General features: G+C 38.3%; 1 protein-coding gene across 7 annotated transcripts in view; it reads right to left on the reverse strand.

Annotated features, from left to right (window-relative positions):
* The window catches only part of CTNND2 (catenin delta 2), a 641,711-nt gene that overhangs the window by 36,043 nt on the left and 580,239 nt on the right, over positions 1-25,429 (reverse strand). For all 7 annotated transcript variants that reach the window (XM_031503970.2, XM_031503967.2, XM_031503965.2 and 4 more), the window contains one exon: positions 433-643. In XM_031503970.2, coding sequence (XP_031359830.2) covers positions 433-643 — 211 coding nt within the window. The remainder of the gene's footprint in view (positions 1-432; positions 644-25,429) is intronic.

Genomic DNA, 25,429 nt, shown 5'->3' on the forward strand with positions numbered 1-25,429 from the left:
ACAGTGACTTTACATTCTTCACTCCTAGATCAAGAGAAGCTGTACCAGAATTGGGAGGAGGTCCTTTTTTCAAAGGACCCCTCCACCTGCATATCACACCTTGTGCAGGGGGCAATCCAACCACTTTGATCCCTAATGTTTATCAGGATCTTCTGCTATTGCTTAGAGGTAGGGGTTACTGTAGATAATTACTCTTCCTTAAAGTGCACATGGAGTGCATGCCCTTCGCTGTGGATGGCACATCAAAAATAAACCAAAGCAGAATTTTGGTATTGACATTGTCTGTTTCATGTCACCCTTCACACTGGGCACATGATTTCTGTTGAAACAAAAGGATTCAACTCGCGATTGCACAGAGAAGGCAAACACATTCAGGACTAGAAACAACTACTGGGGAGGTTAGAAAGGTGCAAGGTGATTTGCAAAACATACTTGTCTCCTTTACTCTTAGATATGCCAACCAGTTTCTCAATGCCGCCTGCGTCTCGTAAGGCCTTGGCATTCTCCATGTTTTTAGTGATGACTTCATGCAGAGTGCAGCAAATGGCAGTAACGGTGTCATCAGACATGGCCTTGCTCGCTGAGCTGTTGCTGTTGTTAGTGCCTGGCAGTCGGTGGACCAGATCCCTCATGGCATACTTGCCTTTGTTGAAAGAAAACGAAGGGAGAATTCAGAAGATACAGCAATAAAGGGTGACGGAGAAGTACAGGGAAAACACGCAAGACTAATAGCACCATTTGCATCATTGCATGTAATCTGATTAGATACTGATATTAATTTGGAGCAAGCCATATTTACATGATTGCATGTTCAAGCATTTCACACATTACCGACCCTGTTAATACTTCCACACCGCATCAGTCTGAGACTTGGCTACATCACATCCATAAGAGAATGGAACTGTGATGGTAAAGGCCAAGCATATGCACAAAGATAACCTGAATAACACAGTTCACAGAGCTTGGCAAGTCCCCATCTCCCACCAAACAATTCACAGCTTGCTACCATAAATTGAATGTGCATCAATTGTTAAAACCACAACAGTGAACGCAAACCCAATGATGCTGTTACTTGTGAAAAGGTCTTCTCTGAAGACTTCTTCCCTGCATAAGGTTAATTCTATTCTACATGCAGCAATTTAATTGGGTTTAGTACTGCTAGGTAGTATTGCTCAAGAGGATACCATTTTTTTTGCACAACCTTAGTTGTATGCACAGTTCTGACTAGAAAAGGAGCCTTTCTGACATCTATTCCAATCAGGCATTTTGCAAGAATTTACTGAAAAAACCACGAATCTCCAGAACCTAAAATCTTCCAAAATGAAAAGAATTTTTAAAATGGTCATATCAAACATTTAAATAAAAACAAATTCTGTACATTATGTTTGGGCTAGATGATATTTTTCAGTCTAAGTGATTCTAAGATTTTTATGATTTTTCATGCTTAAATAAACAGATTTCTTTTTCAAAATTGCAACTAAAAGTCATGCAGTGCTTGTGAAAATTATAAAAAAGCATCTTCTGAGAATATATATATATATATGGCAGGGTTAGCACCAGCACAGATGCACAAGAAGCCTAACATCAGAGGATTGCTATTAAGGCAAATGACTGCTCACTCCTTCAATGTGATAAAGAGAAGATCAGAGAAGGTGAAGGCCTGATGAAGTTATTACTGAGGTCAGTGGAACAACTCTGAATCACCTTCAGTGCAGATGTGCTAGGAATTTGCATACAGCAATCACCATGAGTGTATCATGCAGGATGAAAAGGACAGGAAAATTGGGAAATATAAACATAATTAGTAATCTAATCTACATTATGTTTTGTGATGATCAGGTATGATTATTGTATATAATATGGTAATTTAATCAGATTTTTTTATAACTTAAAAATGTTTACACATAGTGTTTATGCACACTTATTAAAAATCTTATTTCTGAATTCATAAATTCAGTTGTTTGTATCCATATTTGAAAGCAGAGGCAAGAGGAACATCACATCTTTTAACTATCAGACATTGAACAATTTTTATTTCTCACAATTTTGCCTGATGTGGTGGAATAACAGTCAGTCATTTGAACAGAATATTCATAATACAAATAAAAACTTAAATCTCTGTCGTGAACTGTTAAAGATTATCAAATAGATTTTATGGTAATGTGAAGTGTTAGAAAATACTCACTCTGTATTATGTAAAAATATTCCTGATTATAAAAAGCATTAGACTGCCTACAAAATGTGTACAGTAGGATTTGAATCTTTCCAGTGGGCTGCAATACAAATACAAATCCTGTCCTCAAACATTTTTACTTCTTTGAACTTAATATTTAATTTACTTGCACTGTTACAATTTTAAGCAATATTATTAATATCTGATGTAAAACAGTTGTTAGCACCTCTTTCTCTTTCAGATATGATTTGTTTGAGCAAACTGAAAATAATCTTTTTCCCTACACATTTATGAAACACTGTTGCAGGAAAGTTTGAAATGCTATTTTCACCTGTATCTGTCTGTTCTGTTCAACATGAACACACTAATAGCTGTATATCACTTACATTGAGTACTTCAGTCTGCAACACATATCAAATTAAGCTGGTGTTTCAAAAAATAAATTATGATTTGATGTAGCTTTTACTCCTCTAGTGCAGTGTCTGCCACTGGTCAGGAGTAAGCACAAGTAGATAAATCAGATCAGTGAGACTTTCTGCTTTACTCTGTGCACACATCCAGAATAGACCAACATTGCTTTTTCTTTTTGGACCTCACTTAAATTGCAACAGAGCATCTTAGAACCTCAGTCCTCTGGTGGAATCAGTTCATGATGATCATTTCATTAGCAGTCAAAGATTACAACCCAGAACACAGGGTGTAAGGAAATCTGGATGGCTGCCCCAAGCAGATTTCTTTCCTGGAACTGGTCTAGTATTCCAGGCAGTAGTATTCACACCAGTACACATGCCTAGAAACACAAGATGCTTCTTGCAATAAATAAAGGCTTTGGAGTTATCAGGGAAAGCTCAGTTGGAAAACTAAAAAAGATACAGTCAAGCAGGTTATAAGCATTCTGGACATGCCAATGCTCAGCAGTTCTAACATTTCTGCTGTTCACACCCTTCAGTTAGGCATGAGAAAACCAAGTCAATATTAAATACTTCAAAACAATAAAACAGGCTTTTTATACATAGCGTGTAACACTGGGATAGTACAGCATTCCCTATTCTGAGCAGTTGTAGTAATTCCAGCCCAATATTACCAATCAATTCTTAATGAGAAGCATATTTAAAGCAAAATATATTCTGAGTGGGTTTAGTAGGGTTTTTTAATTGCCTTCCCCTTCTTTCTCCCCCAGGAATTGCATCAAATTTATCAAGTATCAGAAAACTCACATTTTGTAGATCTAAAATCTAGTCACTGTACTTCATCTGTGGCAGCAGGGCAAGCTGGTGTCCAGTTTGGAGACCCCCCTACCAGAACCTGTAATGTCAATGCCAGGTGACGTCGCTGTTGAGGCAGGACGGGAATGAGAAGAAGACTCTGACTCAAGGTCCCCCTGCAGGAGCTGCCTGTTGGGGTACAGGCCTCCCTCCCCGTCCCCAGGAGGCAGTGAAAGACAGAACTGCTGCTTCCAACAAAGCTGCTCACCCATGTGGGTAAAGCAACTGACCACAGTCCAACAGGCATCATGGTCAAGGACATAAAAATGTCCTTCCAGAGGTTCAAACACAGGTGGTGCACCAGCTGGAAGAAGAAGGGAAATGGCTGAGCTACAGAGTTGATCCAAGTCACTGTTTAGGTGGGTCTTAAAACCTATTAACAAGTGTAACTGTTAGCACATTTTCTGTGGTTGAAGTACTTTAAACACTGTGTTAGCTATGTGAAAATATATTGAAAAAGAAGTGAATTTGCTTTAATATAGAATTAAGCCATGGAAGTTGAAAGTCAAGGACTATTCTTTATACCGCAAGATGTTTTTCTAAAACTATACAGTTAGTTAATAAATCACCGTAGGACATTCACAGAAAAAAACTCCATCAGTTATTGGTTAATTTATCTTATCTCAGTTATGCTCCTACTTCTTTACTACAGACATGAAGAAGAGTCATGCTTTCTAGCATAAGCTATAGAAGAAACTTTGCTCTACAGTGGTGTGAATGTGAAGTTCTCCCACAGGTAGTGTTGCTCAACACAGCTGTGATCCTTGACTTCTGCACTGGTGTGTGTTACATTCCACAGAGCATTTTCACTTTGAATTATGTTTCTCCATGTTAAGAGCCTCTTCTGAAAGCAGATTGAAATGTGTAATGGAAACCAGTGTTGGAATGTCAGCAAAATTTTATCTAGCACTGCTATTATCTAGAACCACTAGTAGGAGAGCTGGGCAATTCAGCTTGCAATACCAGAAGCCTCCCTGAATGGAAGAAGTGAGAAGTGATGAGGATGCTGGGAAGAGAGGCAGATGTGTGTGAGGATTATATTAAAAATAAATACCCTTGTTAATTTTCATTAGGGTCCATGAAGAACTACTTTAACCTACAAACAAATTGATTTTTAAAATTTATTTCCGTAATTGAACATTACACATTGTAAGATCCAAAACAGATTTGAAGCTTTTAAAGAGGATTTACATAATGTGATTAAATATAGCAAACAGCTCAACAAGGAAAAAAGAAAACTTACTTATTTGTCCAATTTTACTCTTAAAGGAAGGAAGAAAGACATAAAATAGACATAACAGGAAAAGGGTTATGTTGTGGGTGCATGGAAGAGCATTTTTCTGATACTATACATTTAAAAGTAATTTTTCTAAGATAAGACATCCATAATTTTCATATTAAGAAGATGATTCATCTAACACTATGCACTGTCTTTGACTGTAAGATGATAGCATCTGCCTATTATTTCAACAGTGAAGATTTAATGTCTTTTTCTTTGCATGATAAAAGTCTCAGCACCTTAATACCTGCCTTCATTACTTAATTCAGGAAACATTTCACATCAGAGGAACTAATAATTGTCCTAACAGAGATTCTGCCTTCAGAGCCAAACAGTAGAGCAACTATTCTTCTTGTAGATTAAACCAGAGCAAAATCATCAACAGATAAGGTTCTACTTCTGGAAATTCTTCCCTACTATTGCCTTGAGACAAATTCGCTGCTGTTGTAACATTGTTGAAACCACTTCCATTTTCACTCATCTCTGAATAATGCCTTTGACACATTGGCAAATTTATTAAATAGCTGTGACATGGTTCCTAGTTTGAGAGTACAAGATTAGGAAAACTGACCTATTAAAGAAACAAGAAACCTCAAACAGATATTAATTCCAACAAAGACCCCTGTCTGAGAGATAGATATTTTCCTATAATTGTCCACTATTTCTCCCCTCCCCAAAGATATCCATTAATTCATATAATGTAGCTAGCTAATATAAAAATGGCAAAATGCCATCATACTTTGTTATAAAGGTACAGATATCCTATTCCAGAACTACTGGTGCCTGTATGTAAGAATATGTGTGAATTTTCTTCTCTTCATGCTAACACGTGTGCTCCACTTAAGACATATTTTGGGCACTTTCACCACCCCAGTGTTTTTAATATTACTCAACATCAGTGTTTCCCACATTTATGAAAAGAATAGGACTGGGAGAGCTTTTATTATTACTTTCAATCATTACTTAATAAGTGCCAAAGCTGTCTACTTAATTTGTATGGAACAGATTTTGGTCTTAAGTCGGTGTATTATTCAACTGGTAGTCTAATAAATTAGAGTGTATTCATCACATGACAGCAGTGGCAGAAACACAGCTATATTTGATGGTTCATTCCTGCACCACGCTTTCCCTGTCAGATACCACTGTTCTAAGCTGTAATGTATTACAACTACTGGCACCTGTGTAGCACCAGGAACTGCCCTCAGGATTCAGATGTCAATGTACCAGAGGACCGCCCTGTGTACTTTGAACACTGGAAATTTTCTAGTGTGTACTGAGATGCAAGAGGGGTGTTAGAGCCCATAAAAATAGAATGATTATGCTTATTGTAATATGTAGCAGACTCTGGACTTGGACAACACAAGTTATAGTGTAGGCATCAGAGCAGCAGTCAGCCTCATGTCATTTCAGAGGGTAAAGGTGTGTTAGTTTGCATAAGGACAATTTCTTTCACCAGTGAAAGACTCAAGAGGAAAAACCACCCTGAATTTTAAAGGCAAAATAGGCTAAGAGATAAGAAATGCTGTCATAGTGGTTCTTAGAGCCAAACACGTGTTTTTTTGTGGGGCAGAGTAGGAAGCAAGCCCAAGAAGATGAAGCAGGGTAATTCTAGAGCTGCTGAACCAGGAGTAAAGGCAGCAGAGGGAAGAAGACACAAACCTGTATCTTTGAAAGCAAAAAAGACTGCAGTACTGAGGTTGAGACACTTGACCCACTGAGTAAATGATTACTCCTCAGACTTTGGGGAGCAGCAGGAAAGGTGAATGAAGAGTAAGAAAAAATCCACCTTATGAGGTAATGTTTGTTTATAAAGGTTTGTATATGTTGGTTTGTAACCTTTTCAAAGAAGGTTTATAAAAGACAGAGAAGCACAACCTGAAATAAATGTCATCAGCCAGTACAGAGTTTAATGCCCTCTTGCTCACCACTAAATGACATGAGTGCCTCTAGACAGGCTTTCTGCTGCAAACACCGAGCCTGTGACTTTGCTCTCCACCAGACTCCAAAAGATATATTCTGCAGCAGTGCCTACTGCAGGGTACCTTGCATGTGAGGAACTGCAAGTCCCACAGCTTGCATACAGCAATGCTCTCTTCCCTCTTGCTGGGGCCCCTCATTTGACATAACTTCAGCTGTGGACAGAGCAGGTTTATCATACTCCAAGCTAGTGTCTGCTGTCAAAGCCCCATGGCCTGGCCTGTGCTGGCTCATGGTCTTTGATTTTGCTCATCACAACACATCTGTTTCTTATTCCTAAGACCACTGTGCATGAATTGTTACTAGAAGAAGAAAGTGGAAAAATCCTGGAACTGTAGGACTGAAGAGCATGCCCCAAACAGCATGAGCCCCACCACATCTAGTAAGTGTCAGAAAAATGGATGATTCTGGGTCACTTTGGGATGGAAGTGTAAGAAAAAAAAAAAAAGATTAAACCATTTTCAGGTAAATAGGGGGAAATTCACCCCAAACAGATGGGGGCAACATGGTTTCAAATTCCCTTGAATACTTGAGATACCTTCACAGTTAGATCTATGGAAGACACACAGGCTTCTGGAAAAGCAGATGTAAACAAAATTGGATATCCTTTGGTCCTTAAAGTTTAATGCTTATCTCTAGGCACCTAGATATCATTCTCAATGTTTGGCCAAAAATGTTGATTAGGTACTCAGGTCCTTTTACTTCTTATGACATGCACAAACATTTGTAACCTCTGGCACTTCAAAATAAAATATGTATTGCACTACATAATGGTAATTGACTATAGTATTGCAATTATCCCTATCCAAAAAAACTCACCTCAGCTCAATCATTTATACAGGAAAGAGTAATGAGTTAACTTAAACTAGTTTTGTAGGCAGCTCAAGCCTCATGGGCTGGAAGTCACTGTGTTAGCTACTTCACATTAAGAATAACTTGCCAATCAAGATGGGATAATGAGTACTTTGAGCAAGAGAACAATACCAGATATAATTTCCTTGCAGTTTTTTTTTAAATTAAATTTTAAGACTCTGTAGAGTAAGTTATTTTTTGAGACTAAAGAAAGAATAAAAACCATTACACACACATGACCTCCTGTGCCCCCAAGGATCCAGGTGCACTTTGCTTATGGCTGCTGAGACTGAACAAAGAATCAGGTGGAGGTCTCAGATTCCTCTTCACTTCAGATAAATGATACACACTTTCAGTTTTTCATCATCTCTGATGACAGGCAGCAAGATTTCCAGACATAAGATTGGTATTTGGTATGGACCTCAACAAAGAGGAACAGTATCTTCCCTGATGCATTATATGTGATGTGCCAGTCATTGATTTTCTTTTTTAAAAATCTTTTTTATCAAGAATAAATTCAGCCATCAGCAGTGTAGCATATAAAGCCCCACAGGGAGCAGGAACAGTAATCTTTTACAGTTTTACGGAAGAAACCCTTAAACTACCATAGAGTGATGAAAGCATGTAAAATGCCAATAACTGTGTTGCAATGTCAGCTGAGATTTGCTTGTGAAAGAATCAAATATCTAAAAAAGTAACCAATATAGAAGCTTTTATCTTTTGAAAAAGATTAAAGATGTTAGTTCTATATTTTGCAAAAGGTACAAGGAGAACAAGGAATGACAAAGGGCACTTCCATAACAAGGATGAAAGAGCAGTATGTATAGAAACTATTAGCATTACACAAAGACAAAAGAGAAGCATTTTGGTATTTTGAACCTGAACATGTCATGGGAAATCACAACTGGGTGCAATGCAATCACCACTTACCAGCAATATGCTTTCTCAGACCCTTCACACATTTTCTTTCCTGTAACAACACTTTAACCCAGTTACCCTTCTCCTTCAGCCTCTCTGAAGCTTCCCTTTCTGCTTCCAGAAACGTAACTTTTCCATTTCATGTTTCCTGCCTCCCTCTGGCTGATTACTTTCCTTGTGTTCAACTCATCAGGGCTACCCCCTCTCCCCTCTACTACATGACTAATAATTTTTCTTCCTTGAGCTGCATCCCCTCAAACCTTTGGGTATTATTTGTGAAGTTTTCATTGTCCTTTGCCACATCTTGTAAACCTGTGCATCTGCCTTGTTTGCCAAGCTTTTCCAATCACTCCTCATTTTGGTTTAAATACCTACACTTTGATGGCCAGCTAGACACTGCTTTTGTCACACCCTTGCATTCCCAGTTCCACCCCTAACCATCACAGACCCACCTTTTTTAATGTTCTGAATTAAAGGATATTTTAGCTAGTTTGCAAGCACAGATTTTAGACTCAAAAGTACCAGATGCTATTGCTCTTGTACTACTCTTGTTGGTCTCCTGTCTATCTTAATTCCACAGACAGCTACTGCTGTTACTTCTAATACTGATTTGACTCCTCTCTCAATGAAGTCCTTCATATTCTGGTTGTCTTTCATGCAGTGAGACTCCATATATTCAGACTGTATACCAGCAGTTACTGTAAAATCTACAGATGAAGAACTTCAGGGTTCCTGCTAATTCATGTTCTAACATGAGCTTTAAATGCTAGATGCATGTCTGTACTTTGCACCTCTGTTGGAGGTAATGTCAAGGGTAGAAGCACTGCATGGAGACCCTGCTGAGCATCTCTGCATCTTTGTTGCTGTCCTTTTGGCAATTTTCATGGGATGCATGCTGCCTGCCATGTGGATTTCTGGAGAAACCAGATGTTCTTCAGGGGTGTATATGTTTGCAGCAAAACAGTAAGAAGTCTAATACTGAAATGAATTTATGTGCACCATGGCCAAACAGATTATCTATTTCATAACAACACCTCTCACCCAACACAGTGGATGGTTTCTGCTTTCAATGTTCATCCATGTATCAGCAATCCTCCCTCTCTCATTCTAGAGAAATGAAGCAACCATGAAACACAACCCAACTCAAGGGTGTACTCTCTGACTTTCAATCTGGTTTATGAAGATGAATTTGGGAAGAGGTGCAAACATTAATTTGTTGACTGTTTCACCCATGCTGAGACTATAAAAATGATTCAGTTCAAGTTCAGCTTGACCTGCCTAATTATCTGCTGATCTGGTATGTCAAACAACTGCTGGGTCCACAGAAGGAGAAAAATCTACACTAATAAGATTCTATTTGTCACCCTCAGCAGTGAAGAAATCAGCATTTTTAAAGGCAAACATTCAGAGGTATTGCTACTCTTGTGCTGCTTCTGCTCTCTTGGCCAGAAAAAATGATTTGAGTGGTGGTTTTGGCTGTCTCCCTTGCAGACTTAGCTCTGGAGGGCTGTCTGAGAACAAAAATGACACCCTAAGGCTTAATTGCTGCTGGATCCAAGGAATTCATTTTTGCATGTCTGGGTTTTATATCCAGAATGGATAGAGTCCATGTGTGCAGTAACTCAAATAATTTCCTTTATAATTAATTTTGAGTGCATTTCCTGCCAGGTATACAAACTAGAAAGCATGTAGAAAGGAGTTGTGAGCCTACCTATTGATCCAGGTAGTGTGAATATATCCAATAAACCAGCTCCTTTAAAAGTCAACAGATTAGTTTCTTTTTTAGACTGCACTGTCATCTTTCCTTTCATCTTTCCAGTAGCCCAAGGTAAGAAAGATTCTGCAAGGGAAGTGATTCCTCAGTTTAATTGCTGCAGGCCAATTTTTCTGATTACTGGAGCTGGTATTAGTCCCTCGCTATGCTCTTCTCTGCTCCCTGCAGAGAACAGATTTTGGAAGGCTGAATTTTTAAAAAAATATAGTAGTTTAATTAATGCTATGATTAATCAGTGATGCTAAAATGCTTTGAAGAGGAAAAGTGCTATGTGAGTGTTGAGTGGAATTAGGGCATAATGAAGAAATACAAATGCAATCTATTTTTGGAAAAGCAAGTTTAGGATTCCAGATCTATAGCCTGATCCAACACCTACTGAAATTAATGAGCGTGTCTACCAATGTTAAAAGGTATGAAATTGAATGCAGAAAAAAGTAGCTTTTCTTTTTGAATTTGGTTTTTATTTTGTATCCAAAACAGAGCATGATTCTGACAGGGGTAGTCAGAGGAAATTGCAACTAGACATTATCCTGTTTTAAGTGTCCATGAAGGAATTGCAATTTATTTGCTACTCTTTTCTGCTTCTTTACTTGTGCTAGAATATTGCCTGAAACTCAAGAAGAAATTTGTCCCCATAGTATGGTCTGAAAGACTGATTTTGCACGCTTTTATATATAACACCATGGTGAAAACATGAAGATTCTTCTTCTTTATATTAAGAGAAATAAAACAGATCCTCATGATCTACTCTGTTATCAAAGGTCAAATAAAAAGCATAGATGTAAATGCATTAGCTGAATAAAAAAAAAGTCCTGGTAATGTGGTAGTGTGCTTTGAAAACATGTCTTTCAACAGACATCAAAACCACTTCAAGTCATACTGAAATGTTCATCTATTCTGTAATTACTTCAGTGTTCAAATATTTCTTAAGTCATCACCATGAAAAAGCTATATGGAATAGTTAGGATAATTAATCTGTGCATGATAGCTTAATACTGAGGATATGTATCAGCATTTCACATTGCTTTATTGTGCAACATAAAATAATTTATATTTCAGTTACAAAACACTGGTTAGTTACTAAGGCTCACTGAAATCATACACTAACCTTACAGACTTCAGTGGTTGGGAGAAGGACATAAGGGAAAAGAACAAGTAAAAGAACAGCGTCAGAAAAAGTGATGGGTGTTAAAAAATATTTTTAAAAACTTTAAAGACAATTAATCCACAAATGGGTAAGAATATAATACAGTATTTGATTTTTCCCCCTGCTATTTGCAATTGTTAGCAAATATCTCATGGAAACAGTGTTCATCTGTTAAACTACTAATGTATCACTATAACTAAACCAGACCATCCTGGTCTGCTGCAGTAATGAAGCTATAAGTACATTTATTAGAAACACGGCCTCTCACATTAGTCATGCAGAAAGTGGGCATGTAGTTGGTTCTACAGGTAATTTTTAGAGGTCAATTAATTCTGCAAATATTACTAATGTTCTGACTCAGTTAAATTCCTGTTCCCTACAGTGTTTTGTCTTCTTAGCAACACAGCCACTGGAAAAGAGGAAACTATATTGTAGTTCTATATTTTAAATCACCTAAAGCTACTACAATATAAGACCTGAACACAGTAAGTATGTGAGAAAGAATATGTATGATGCAGAGTCAAAGTAAATTCTATTTTCTCATAGGAAGAGCAAAAATGCATCCAATAACCTTCTTTAACACATGAGTAGTATATTATTGTTTTGACTACAACACTACCAGTTCTTATATTTCTCATAAAAAACTTTCTCAGCTCTTCTAAGGCATATAGCTCATTATTAGATGTCTTTAAAGAAACTGTGTTAAATGAATCCTAGTCCCAGCTGATCCATCAGAGTTCAGATCTACTGGAGCACAGTTCTGTTTGTGTTTCCTCAGGAGGTGGGAGTCAAAGAGTCTATAACATGACTTGGTTTTGGGTTGTGCTACTGCTGATCCTTTCAAAGTAGCAGCTCCAGGTGTCACCTTCAGGCTAGTAGCTGATCAAGTCCTCTCCAGTGGCCCTCAAAGAAACCTTGCCTCCAGACATTCATTTGAGGTTGCCCAGTGTCATTAAATTGTTGTTTTTTTTAACCCAAGTCCCAGTTGTTCACCTGTAACTTAGTAACACATGGCAGGAGGAATCTCAGGACTGTGTACCTACTCAGTTTCCTTTTCTTACCTCCATGGAGATGCATGGCAAGAGTCAGAGAATCCATGTGTTAAACTTGTTATGCTGGGCTTCATCTCCTTCTTAGAGATAGGCTGGACAGAGGAGACCAGCTTAAGGCAAAGACCATAACCTCTTAGATCCTTCAAGTTCATTGGCTTCTGCAACATTGGCTGATCTCAGTTACTTCCAAAGAGAGGGGGAGAATTGGGCAAATACTGCAAAAGTTTTCTTCCCCCTCCAGATTTATGGAAAAGACAAATCTGGCAGAGAGCAGCTGGCTCCCAGGCTCCAGTGCCTTATTTTAAATTACCAGATGCTCTGAATGACTAGGGAGGAGTCAGAGTGAAAATTTTACATGTACTCAGCAGCCTCGCTACTTCCCTGAGATGTGGTAGAACATAGACTACACTCTGCATTGCAGGGGAGGGATGGGAGATCAGGCTTGGAGGGCTGGAAAAGATTTGACATAACAACAGAAAAACAAGGCTGAAAAATAAATGCTCTCAGCTAAATAAAACAGGTAACAGGTCAGATACAATACTGACCTCCTAATCACAGGAGATTCAGAGGACAATATTACTAAATGTAAAATATTTCTTGATAGACAGCTCCTCTGAAAACTAAATCTGCAGAATGTCACATTCCCTTTTTGAGAGCAACCTCTGTTGTCAGTGTCACCTTGAAAAACTTTATACACAAATATATGACTTTGCATATTCTCCCTAATAGAAGCATTTTCCTCTAATTAAAATTAGCACTGATGATTTGCTAAAATAATCCTGAGTTATGAAATCCAACTAATGTATAAAACATATCACTTTAAGAGCACCCTGAGTAGCATACAATCTAACAGATCCTGTAACTTTTCTCCTGAGAGGAGTAAGTAATGAGACAATTCATTTTTCTCATATTGCACATTAGATCCACCAAAGAGCCTATGAACTCTGAACACCACCATGGCATATTCTTTTGGTACACAGAGCTTATGCTGCAAAATCTGTAAATTTGGACTAGAAGCATTTTTATCTTTCTTAAGGTTGCAGTGACCTTCTCAAAATAAAAGGTTACAGCCTCTACCTTGAATAATACAAGAACAGCCATAAAATAGCAGGGTGACTCACTGATTAATTAATTGACTAAGCTTCCTATGTTAGAAAGACTAGCCCATCTCTGTTTATATTCCCCAAAGGACTAAGTGGATAAAACTGAAATGCAACCATGAATGAATGAGACCCCTAGCACAGTCACATTTGATTGTGGACCTTGACACTTCTAGCAAAAATTAAATAAAAATTTATGCAAATAATTTCCTTATGAATATTTTTTGAAATTATTAATAATTTCCTTATGAGTCCTTATGAACAATCAAGGTTGCCAGGACTCTCTAAAGATAATCTAGTTTAACCCCTCTGCTCAATGCAGGTTCAGCTCAGTGTTCTCTTATAACGAGATGGAATTACCCGTATTTCAATTTGTGCTGATGAACTCTTGTCCTGACACTGGGCATCACCAAAAAGAGTCTGGCTCTGTTCTCTTTACACCTGCCCATCAGGCATTTAAACAATGTATAAGATCTCACAGAGCATCCTCCTCTCTGGGCAACAGAAAGGTACAGTCCCTGACCCCTGAGGCATCTCAGGGGAAATGCTCCAGGCCCATAATTATTCTTAGGGCCCTTTACTGAACTTTCTCCAGTATGTCTGTCTCTCCTCCTGCACAGGTGAGCCCCAGAACAGGACCTGGTGCTCCATGTGTGGCCCACTCTGCTGCTGGGGCATGCTGCTGACTCCAGGACTTTTTTAGATTTGTCTTGATGATGAAAGTGATGGCAATGTAGTGGGCACAGCAAATACAAGAACACACTTTTTAAGCCCTTACCCAACTCTGGCCACTAACACAAAACCCGTGTAACCTGACCCCTAAACCTTACCCCAGCACCCTTCACTAAAGCCTAACCCCAAGCTCTATCACAAAGGCCAACAACCAAACCCGAAACCCTTTCTCTTATCCCTACCCCACATCCTTGTTCTGACAGCAGACCGGCTGTTCCTAATCCTAATCCTAATCCTAGCTCTCACTGTGACTCTCACCTCCAACCTAACCCCAACTGCTTATCAAAAACTCTTCACGGAATTCCAAACTCAGACCCAAAGCCCTTTAGTAACTCTAAAGGCTAATCTCTCTCCCTAAAAAGCAGGCTCAACCCCCAGCTCTAGACCCACACAGGTTGCTAAAGTCTAAACCCTCCTTCTTGACCCTGCACATTCAGCCCCTCTTCTGAGCCCGGCTTTCAGGTGACTGTGTCCAGGAGGTGGGAGATGGGCAGAGGCCAAGGAGGACAGAATGCTTCAGCTGGATCCCTGGAGGTCCTCATGCCTCAGTACTTCAATAGGCAGGACCTAGATGCTGGCATGTGAAGCTCACACAAAGGGTATGAGCTGGGCCAGTGAGGAAGGTTGATTTTGTGGCTGTGAGCGGGCTTTGGATGTTGGACCATGCTTGATAAGCCTTTACACTAACTCTGACCATTAACCCCAAACCTGATTCCTACCTCCTACCCCAATCCCAAAATCTAATCCTTGACTCCAACAGCACAAATATCTTCTGGATCTATAACAAAACCCAAAACGAAGCAAGCCGGTAAAAGTAGAAAATAAGCTGACACAAATGTTTACAATTGTCAAAAAATAAACCAGTTTTTTTGGTATGTTCTTGCTCTCATAAAGTTGGGTAGGAGCAATAAGGTAAGGTTTCATTAATCACTGTCTCAAGTAAACATTAGACTTCACTATGTGAGAAAATTAATGATTTTACTCCTGTTAGCCCTGCTTTGCCTGCAGCTCAAGCTGGTTGCCAGCCTGATTTAACAGAAACACCCAATTAAAATTTCTGCCTATGATGCAATGCGCTAGCAAGTGACAATGGTCTTCCCTTTAACAATTATGCTAAATACTCCATTTAAATGGCACCATTAAACTAAATGGATCTAAATTATCATAGTGCTACTCCCCAAAAAAATCCACTCAGTTAAATGAAACTTTTGTGAAAAAACACAAGAGAAGGAGATATTAGCATTGACATATCAGCTTTTGAGTGAGACACAGTTAACAGCAATATTGTACAGCCATGCATTCATTTAAACACGAGCTCCTTATCTAATATAAACAGCAATACAAAGCACATTTGCAGTCACATTTTTGATACATTTGTATAAAATTTATAACAGACAAAGCATACTGAAAAGTTCTTTAAAGATCATTAATATAAAGTACTCTCTTACCGATTATGAGATATTCTACTGGGTAGCTCTTAGCTTCCGGATTTATCAACACACATATTCTTATGTTTGAAAGTGTCTGAAATATATCCTTAGTACATATTTATTTCAAACATTAAAGGTAAATATACTGAAGAATAGCTTGGAATCTGGCCCACTTTTGACCTACGAAAACGTCTTCTGAAAGCAAATTAAAGTAGATAGATCTGTAATTTATGTTCAAGTTCTCTTTATCCTGGAATTACTTCTCCTTTCAGAAACTGAGTCTGATAATGCTGTCCTTACAATTCATAGAAGTATTTTACTTTATGTAGATACACATGAAAAATTATTTTCATTAATATCAAGTAAATTTAAAAATTACATGTAGAACTAGAATAACTGAGGTTGGAAAGGACTTTGGGAGTTTCTCTAACCTAACCTCCCTGCCCAAAAGAAATGCAAAACCAAAATGCAATGCAAAACTATCATGAGACCACTGCAGATCAACAGAAAATTGTTAAAAAAACATGTATTATCTCATATGTTTGACATAATACACTAGATGGCACACATAGCCCCTCTGCTGCTCTCCTGTAAAAAAGATTATTATTCATAATGGAAGAAATGTTTAAATATGATAAATGTGTGTCTTCATGTGTGCACAATTGTTTAGTCTCTTCTCTCAGTACAAATTTTAACCACAATTTTAACTACATAAAGATGACAATGGACTGCATTCTTTTTGATATTAATATATTTTGGGATATGAAGGCAGAAAGAGTATGCAAGAAGAAAGATTAACTAATACAGAGGGGATATTGACAGAATTGGGATGGAAACTAAGATGGAACTGGTGCAAATAGGATGAAAAAAATGTTTGGATAGTGCTACTCAGAATAGGTACTAATGGTTCATCATTGAAATATAAACATTTACCAAAAGAATTCCATAGAAAATGTATGAATTGATTTCTGTAAACAAACTTCTGTCCTGGGTCTGTATCTATCCTGTGTCGCAGTCAGTTGTATGGGTAGAGACAAGGACAGAGGGTGAAAAATATTTGAGGACTGGTTTAGATTTCAGTTATATTGATTTTGGATGATGGAATTCATTAAAGTCAAATGGATAATATTATTACACAGAAGCAGGAGATGATTATCTGCAGAAATACAGACTGAGGAAGAATTTACTGAGTCGCAATTCTGGAAGAAAGGATCAGGAAGCCAGAGAAGATCATAAGACAGGCATTACATCATAAGACAGGTGCTACAAGATAGGTTGCTGTTGACAAAGGCAGCTATTCAGGAGTATATTAACAACTATTCCTGGCAGACATACAGATGACATGTTCCTCTGTGCAGAGCTTATGGAGAAATACCACAGCTAGTCTGAATGGCAGACTTCAGGAAAGACAGGGACAACCAGAATGACTCCAAATGAAAGCCAAAAGAGTAGCTAAGAAGACAGACTGAACTGACTGCCATCTCAGGTTTAACTGTGTATTCAGCTACTCTGCCCCTTCAACCTGCAAACAAGGAACAAATCTGTGCTCTTTATGGTAATGTACTGCAGTGGCACCATTCTTACTCAGTGTCTTCATACACAACATACATGGCAGAGGAGGCTGCTACTGGAGACTGCAGGTCACCAAGAGATAGCAGAAAAAGAACACTCCGTGGACATATGGCCCTACTGCATGTTTACGGTGAGTTATTCATATGATATACTTAAAGTACTAGAACAAAGAAAATTGTAAGTCAAATGTCCAAAATGGGAAGAAAGAACTGGTTCATATTATAAATGTTATTGTTACTGAATTTATGCTTGCAAGCTGCTCTCACTGGCCATGAAATAGAGTGGTTCACCTTATATGTGAGGTCAATCTCAGTTTCCCATTTTTTTTTACTGAGCTAACTTCATATTTATAAAGGGTCAGTTAGGACTGAGAAACAGTTTCCTTTAATGAGATAGTCTGGATCCCCAGGAAGGGACTTGTTCTGGCAGGTTTTGGGGTCACAGGACAACAAGCACAGCTCCACTGATTTTAGGAATGTTAACTCATGAAGCCCTGACATTACTGAGGGGCTAAGAAGCATTTTACTTTTCTCTTTGACCAAGAGTGGAAGGGTTGTTTTTGCAGACTTTGAAACAGATTTCTTGCACTAGTCCATCTGGAATATACCCTGCATTACAAAAATACTAACTCCAACCCCTATTGAGCTGAACACACCACCATAGCTGTTAAATACTCCTCTTGCTTTGGCTGCAACAGCGTGTCTGTGGTCTTCTTTCTCATCCTTTATTGCTGAAGGGCTTATAGGAATGGCTTTATGAACAGCATCAACATTACTGGCTTGATACTTAGGATTGCTGAATCTGTTCACTGAAAGTATTGTATCCATTCCACTGTCAAACTTGGGAAGCTGCAATAAGCTGTGTGCTTTTGAAACTGGTTGTGGGAGAATTGGGAGATTTTGATGGTGACTGACTTATGTTGAACTTCATATATCAAGAGATCGAATTTGGGTTTAGGACTTTCAAACTTGTGCTCACAGGGCCTTGCAGCACCAGGTCAGGTTTTATTGTAAAGCAGTTTTAAGAAGGAGTGAGCGTTTTCTGAATCTGTTAGTTCCTTTAACAGGGCCTTTGTCAGGGAAGCTTTTCTGAGGATAAAAAGTGAACCACACCATGTCCTCTCTAGAGGATGTGAAAATTGCTGGCTTATTTGAGGTGGAGGAGGGTTAGGCACAGAGTTAACTTTAGAAAGTGGAGGCTTGTGATGTGCTGGGAGAGACAGGACAGGACTATCAATTGACTGAGGTTGTGTATGCTGTATTTTGAAGGAGTAAGAGGAGCTGTAGCTTGATGGATTGGCTTATAGTGCTTTGTACTGACAGGTCTATCAACTGATACAGCATCAGTTGTTTTCCCTATAAAATAACTGGTGAATCTCAACTGATTCTGCAAATGAATTGGTTTAGTGGGCTCAGAATGATGGCTGGCAAGAACCTGCACATAGAGCTTGTTTTCAAAACTCCTGCAGTCAAAATATGATATCTGCTTTTGATAATACTCTGCATCTTCTTCAGGGTCATAATGGCTTGAGACCTTTGCTTGAAGGCTCTGTGATTCAGGGCCCTGTAAATATACTTCTTAGATGAAGTACCCTTTTAGCTTGTCAATGAATGCAATACTTGTTGGATAATAATAGGACCTTGCAAAAGGAATGGACCGCTTAACTTCCTGGTATCTGGAAGATAGGGAAAAAAAAGAGATCCAAGACAAAAATCTAGATGAACATATTCAGGTCTCTGAATATTTTCCTTACATTTTTTAATTGCACAATTCCTTGAGTATATTTGACCACCATCCTTCTTTTCTTGCTCGTTGTTGTCTGCTCCCTTTCTTTCAGAATCAGGCAAAACAGAAAGCTGAGACATCTTATCTTCCTCCACTCCTCTTATTAATCCGGGGAATATTCTTTCTCTTTGTTCACAGCCTTCAGGTGACTTGGCTCCTGCGTCAGCTGCTGCCATGGCCAGATGGCCAAGTGCCTAAGTCACCCATCCTGCAAGAGTTATGCACACACTAACGGGCCAATACTCAAAAGCACTACTCTTTCCAGGAATATTAGTGTGAATAGCTCACCTTGGATGCTTTCTCCTGGGTTCCCCCACTGCAACTTAATCTAGGCTGTGCCCCAGGACTTTGTAACTTTGGTTACAAAGCCATCCTAACTTTCAAATTAGTACCACTGCTTCTGGAAATACTTCCATCAGTTTTGTAATATGATCTGCTTTTTAGAATTCCTTTTAGTGGTTGATGTCTAGACATTTTCTGCACACTAATTGTCTCTCCCTATGACAATGCCATATGTGATTATTCACTCACAGTTACAGAAACCAAGGCAAGATAGGCCAATGTACAACTCAAGAAGCCACCTCAGACTTAGAGTTTTTCTCCTCAGGAATGATAGAAGCAAATGAACTCTTCCAGCTTCAAGATTAGGTTTTTTAGTATTTGCTTTATGTTGGAACTCAATATGTCTCTCAGACATTTTTAGAGGTTCCAGGCCTTGGTCAGAAGCATTTTAGACCCTGACAGGCAGCTGGAAATAGCTGTGATTTTGAGTTTGAGCCATGGAATGAGTTACCAACTTTGGAGGCGGAACAAGCAGTCACAAAGGATTAGATAGCATAGTAGTTACAAAACAGAGGGGAAATTTTTTTAGTATTGTACAGGGGGGTTTTAGCACCTGTACAGGGGGGTTTTTACTTTGTACATGGGGGTCAGAAGTTCTAAGATGGAGGAAAGTGGGCTGATCCTGTTCTTCCTCCTTCTTCCTTCTTTGTTCTTGGTGATGTTGGCACTCACAGATTGGTTTAGAGTAGAAAAGCACTCTGTACTATAGGTAGTAGGTATTGGGGGAAAACTATAAACATGTAATACGTAATATATCATATAAAAGATAGCAGCAGCCCTGGGTGGGGAGAGAGAGAAGAAGACAGCAGACAGAGAGGATGTCAGTGTGTGTGTGTGCCTCTGCCTGAGCTGCTGACCAAACAGCCACAGCCTGAGAAGACAATCTTTTAGATAACTAGCAATAAACTGCCTTGAGACTGAACAGCAAGAGCCTGCGGAGTTTTTCTTTGAAAGCACGGGTTGGAGGAGAAATTTCACTACCACATGGGACCTCAGAGCAAGCCTGGGGTTCCCACAGCTTTGTAAATAATTTCCTTCTCTTACTTTGTTTACTTTGGTGGCAACTCTACAACTAATCTTTATCCACAGGGTTCCAAAGTGCAGCTTTTTAATAATATTGCCAGACTAATTGTTAATGATCTCTTAAGTTTTAAGTAGACTTTAGAATAAAATGGGGAAGGAAAGAGACAACATTTAATTTTCATGAGAATGTGGGAAGGGTTGCAGTGAAGCTAATCTCTGACTCAATCGATTTTTGTATCATTTGAAGATTGAACTAGAGGTGCAGTTCTTTTCTCTCTCTTTTAATAACTTTGCCTCAGCTTTGAAGTTTCTGTAAGCTGAGCACAGCTTATCAGAAAAGTCCTAGTGAATGAAAGATGCTTGAACAGGGCCACAACTGAATGAGACGAATTTCAGTCTCCCTAGGAAGAAGCTGAGCCTTTCAGTATAAGGCATATACATATTCAATCCCAAGGAGAAGAATGGATTTAACTACAGTGGATAATGCACAGAAATCCATCCTTAGAACCTCCCGCCTCAAAGGCTTTGCTTATGATTTACTTGGTATTTCAGATTGTTAGTGGCTCACAAGAGAGCAGGAGACATGGCTTTTTCTTTGGAACTTGATTTAGACATTGTGGTACAGAATTGTACAGTACAGCATAACACCTTTAGCTGCTGAAGATTTAATACCAATGTAGAGAAATTATACATGCCAGCTTGTCAACCTATCTGATAACCATTATATTCCAAAGGACCCTCCCTGCTTTTGTCTGTCCAAGGAACACAGCTTATCTGTTTTGCTATTCTAATTTTCCAGTAAGACATGAAGGAATTCCAAAAACTGGTTGTTTTGTTCTGTTTCATTTTGTTTTGGGAGGGAGGGAAGGAGGGAGGGAAGAAGGAGGAAGATGGGTTTTTAGTAAAGCAACAGTTTACAGTGGTGCAATAATACTAAGATAGGCTTTGTAGTAGCTGGATTCTAACAAAATAAAACAACTTTCAGGGTGTGGGAGACCTCCAGTATGCAAGTGTGAAAATTTATCATTTTGAGCTGCATAAAGACTACTGGGGCAAGTCTGAGTTTTTCACATCTCAGGTCAGCTGCTCACCTGACTCATTTGAGTTTGTTGTGTTTAATTAAATTTGCCTGTAAAAGGAAACAGTAATCTTTGTGCTCCCCCACCTAATTTTGATAGATTAGTCAAGCAGTGCTGATTCAATGTAATGAGGTGCTGAATAGAGCCTAGAAGCAGGACGATATTGTGGTCACTGACTTCGTCACAAGGAATTACCATGTGTTAGGTTAGGGAACTGTAGTTTCTTAAATATGCTAAGTCAATCAGCTGAGAACCCATAATTTTCAGAGTGAAAAGAAATTCCACTATTAAAAACTGAACTGTATTATATAATATATTTAGCATTAATTTATTTCTATTAAATATACTTAATGGGGTAAGTACAACATTTTCAAAGGATCAAAGTGAATTAATTGGCATACAACTCTGTTTTTCATCATAATGTATTAGTCCTTTAAAACAGTCCATTTAATGCCTATGTCATGACTGAAAACAGGAATTCAGTTCTTAATTTACCATCAGGCACCGAAGAATTTTACCCAGATGTTATTAACATGGCAAGAACCGCTTGCACTTTCACTTTACTCTCATATTCAATTAATTGAGTTAAAGTAGATTTTATCATTGTTTGGCATTATATGGTGATTAGTACCTATGCAGCCTACTCACTCTACCTTAAGGATGCTGCTTTGGTACTCTGAGTTGAATCCTGCTTCTCAGGAACTTGATGGAAAAATTCCTTCTAGCTTCCATGAGATTAGTAAGTTGACAGCAACAAGATTTTTTTCTAGTTGTTGTAATTGTATGCCATAACACAATGTGTGTTTTACATGAAGGGAGTAATTTTCTATATGCACGTGTACTCCTTAGCACAGCTTCTCTTCCTCTTTGGTGCAGGTTAGAGGCTGGAATAAAACCTACCTAAATACATATAGAAATACACTACCACAGACATATAAAATGTTGTAGTGTGTATATATTAATATAAATAAAAATTACATTAAAGGCACTCTACATTGATTTACTATGCGGATACTTTTGCAGGTGATATTCAGAGGTGAATTTGAAGTAAGATATTATAAAAGACAGAATAAAAATGCCTTTGTACATAGAAATGTTCTGATTACATTTCTTACAACCATTTTTTTCCATGAGTCTGAAATATTTTAAGATTCCTGTTATTGCTACACGATTGAATTATGTATCAGATCAGAATCTATTAGTCTACATGTGGTTAGTTTAATAATAGGCATCACTGTTGAAGAGTAGAAAAATTACCCTTATTTTCACTGATTTGAAAGTAATCAATTCCAAAGACAAAGTTAAATGTTAGGAAAAGATTTTTCACCCAGAGGGTGGTTGGGCACTGGAACAGATTCCCCAGAGAAGTGATCACAGCATCAAACTTGACAAAGTTCAAGAAGTGTTTGGATAATGCCCTCAGGCACATGGTGTCTCATGGGGATCATCCTGTTCAGGGCCAGGAGCTGGACTCAAGGATCCTTGAGCAGGTCTCTTCTAACTCAGGATATTCTATGACATTCCACAGTATTTCCTTTTTAAAATCTGCAAGTACAATGCCTTACTAAAAATGCAACAAATGGAGCTACTATTACAATTCCCTCTAGTAAATAAAGCAAACGTCTGTGTTTAGTGAATTTAGTTACAATTATCCTATTAGGGCCCTGATTCCACAATAAGATGGTTATTCCCTGAAGTTTATATACCGTCACAATGAAACTGTGGTTTAAAATTTGGTGAACCTTGTCCTGAAGTACCTTAAGTATCTGCAATGATGTCACTGAGGTTAAAGACATTCAAACTGCATTTATCCACTTCTAATTTAGGAATTACAGATTTTACTCTACACTGCTTGAAATAACAAAAGTGCCAATTTACCCTTACTCTATATAGTGTCCTTACTGAGATCATCTACATAAAAGTAGATGATATGGTGGGCAGAAAACTGGCCAGACAAAACGGCTTCATTGCCAGTATGAAATCCAACTGGCAGATGGTTACTTAGAGGTGCCCTACAGGTGGTGGCACTGGGGGCAAGACTGTTTTACATCTTCATTAACAGCAGAAGGACAGGACAGGAAGAAAGACTGTGGACAATGTGTTGTTGGGAGGAGTAGTCAATACACTGGAGCACAGGACTGCTATTCAGATGGACAGCTAAGCAGCAAACTCAAAATTCAACACAGGCAAATGCACTCAAGATTTAATAAGATCCTGTACCAGCACACAGATGGGTGTCAACTGGTTAGAAAGCAAGTTTTAAAAAAAACTCTGAAACCTAGAAGTGCTGGTAGACAAGTTGAGCACAAGTCCAGAATGTGCCCTTGCAGCACAGAAGGCCAATGACATCCTGGGTTTTATTACATGGAGTCTAGCCAGCCCAACAAAAATATGATTCTTCCTCTCACTCAAACAATTCTGCATCTACACTACACGTAGAGTGTCAGATGCAGGTTTTCTTTTTTCCTGACAAAAAAGGCATTGTAAAATACTGGAACAAGTTCAGTGGAGTACCACAAAGACAGCTGGGGGACTGGAACACATGGCAGACAAGAACTGCATCATCTAGGCCTTAAAGGAAGGTTATGGAGAGATCTTGCTATTGTTTTCTTCTACTTAATGGAATGGTGTGGAGAAGAAGGGGTCAGGATTGTCTTAAAGAGACCCAGAGTCTAAGAAAAAGAAGCAAAAGGCATGCTGGAACACAGTAAATTCCAACTGATAAAAAGAAGATTAATTTTGCTATGGTGGTGGTCAAATGACAGAACAGGTTGCTCAGGGAGGTTGATGAATCTCCATCTCATCAGCTGGATAATGTCCCAAGCAACCTTCTGTTACTGGACCAGCTTGACCTTTGGAGGCCCCTTCCAAGCCAGATATAGTAATACCAAATTTTGTCTTTATTGCACCTGCAGACTGAAGCCTTCCCTACAACATGAAAAAGTTACTTTATTTTTAAGTGTATTTTCCAAAATTACCCAGTTTACTTAATTTTCTAGGCTTATGTGGACTAAAGGAAGTAAACTGGAACAGTATCATCTAGTGACCAAAGGAATTTCATAGTATGTGTATCCCAGACAGTTAGCAATTAATTAACAGCTGAGCCCACAAAGACAAGCAATTTTGAAATTCATTGTTGTTTTTTTCCCTACACATTGATCAAGGTTTATAAACCACCAGCAACAAAGTAGGTTTTATTTCCATTTCTTTTTGTAAGGTAGGGCTTATCAATCTACTGACAATTCTCAAAATGATCTCTTTAAAAGTGTTGCTCTTATTATGTTTGTTTAAAATCATCATTCTGGAATATTGGAGCAATTCTATCAATTATCTAGTTCCTTTTATTAAAAAATAAAAGCCTTCAATTTTAAGTGCTAACAACATGCTGTTTTCTTTTGTCTTAACCTGGTCTTTCAAACTGCACTACTCATATTACATATCTTTACAAAAAACATGGATTTAAGCATTAATGCATCTTAATGCTTTCTTACGTAAATTCCTGAAGTCCAATCCATCATTATAAAATACCATACATTCTACATATATAAAATGACTAACTCTAGGGGGTAGTAATTGAATCTTTTTCATTCTCACACAACCTCTTGCATAACACAGCCACAAGAGGAAGCAAAAGGAAAATGGAAAACACAGTAACACTGAAGATTGTATCAGTAATACCAGATTTCAAGTAATTTTATAGAGATGCAATGGAGAGATCAATGGGACTTTGAAGCTGATTCTGAAGGTTCTCTAGGCTTTCCTTGGGAGGAAAACTACATTTCTTGACTTTTGTTTAATTGAGCCCATTGAGATATTAAGTAGCAATATCACAGTCTTACCTTATGGAATTATGATAATAAGGCCCCTCAGCAAATTGATTATTCCCTCACTTATCTCAGATGATGAGAATTTGTTACCCTTTTAATATT

Source organism: Lonchura striata, chromosome 1, assembly GCF_046129695.1.
Source record: "Lonchura striata isolate bLonStr1 chromosome 1, bLonStr1.mat, whole genome shotgun sequence".
Classification (NCBI taxonomy): domain Eukaryota; kingdom Metazoa; phylum Chordata; class Aves; order Passeriformes; family Estrildidae; genus Lonchura; species Lonchura striata.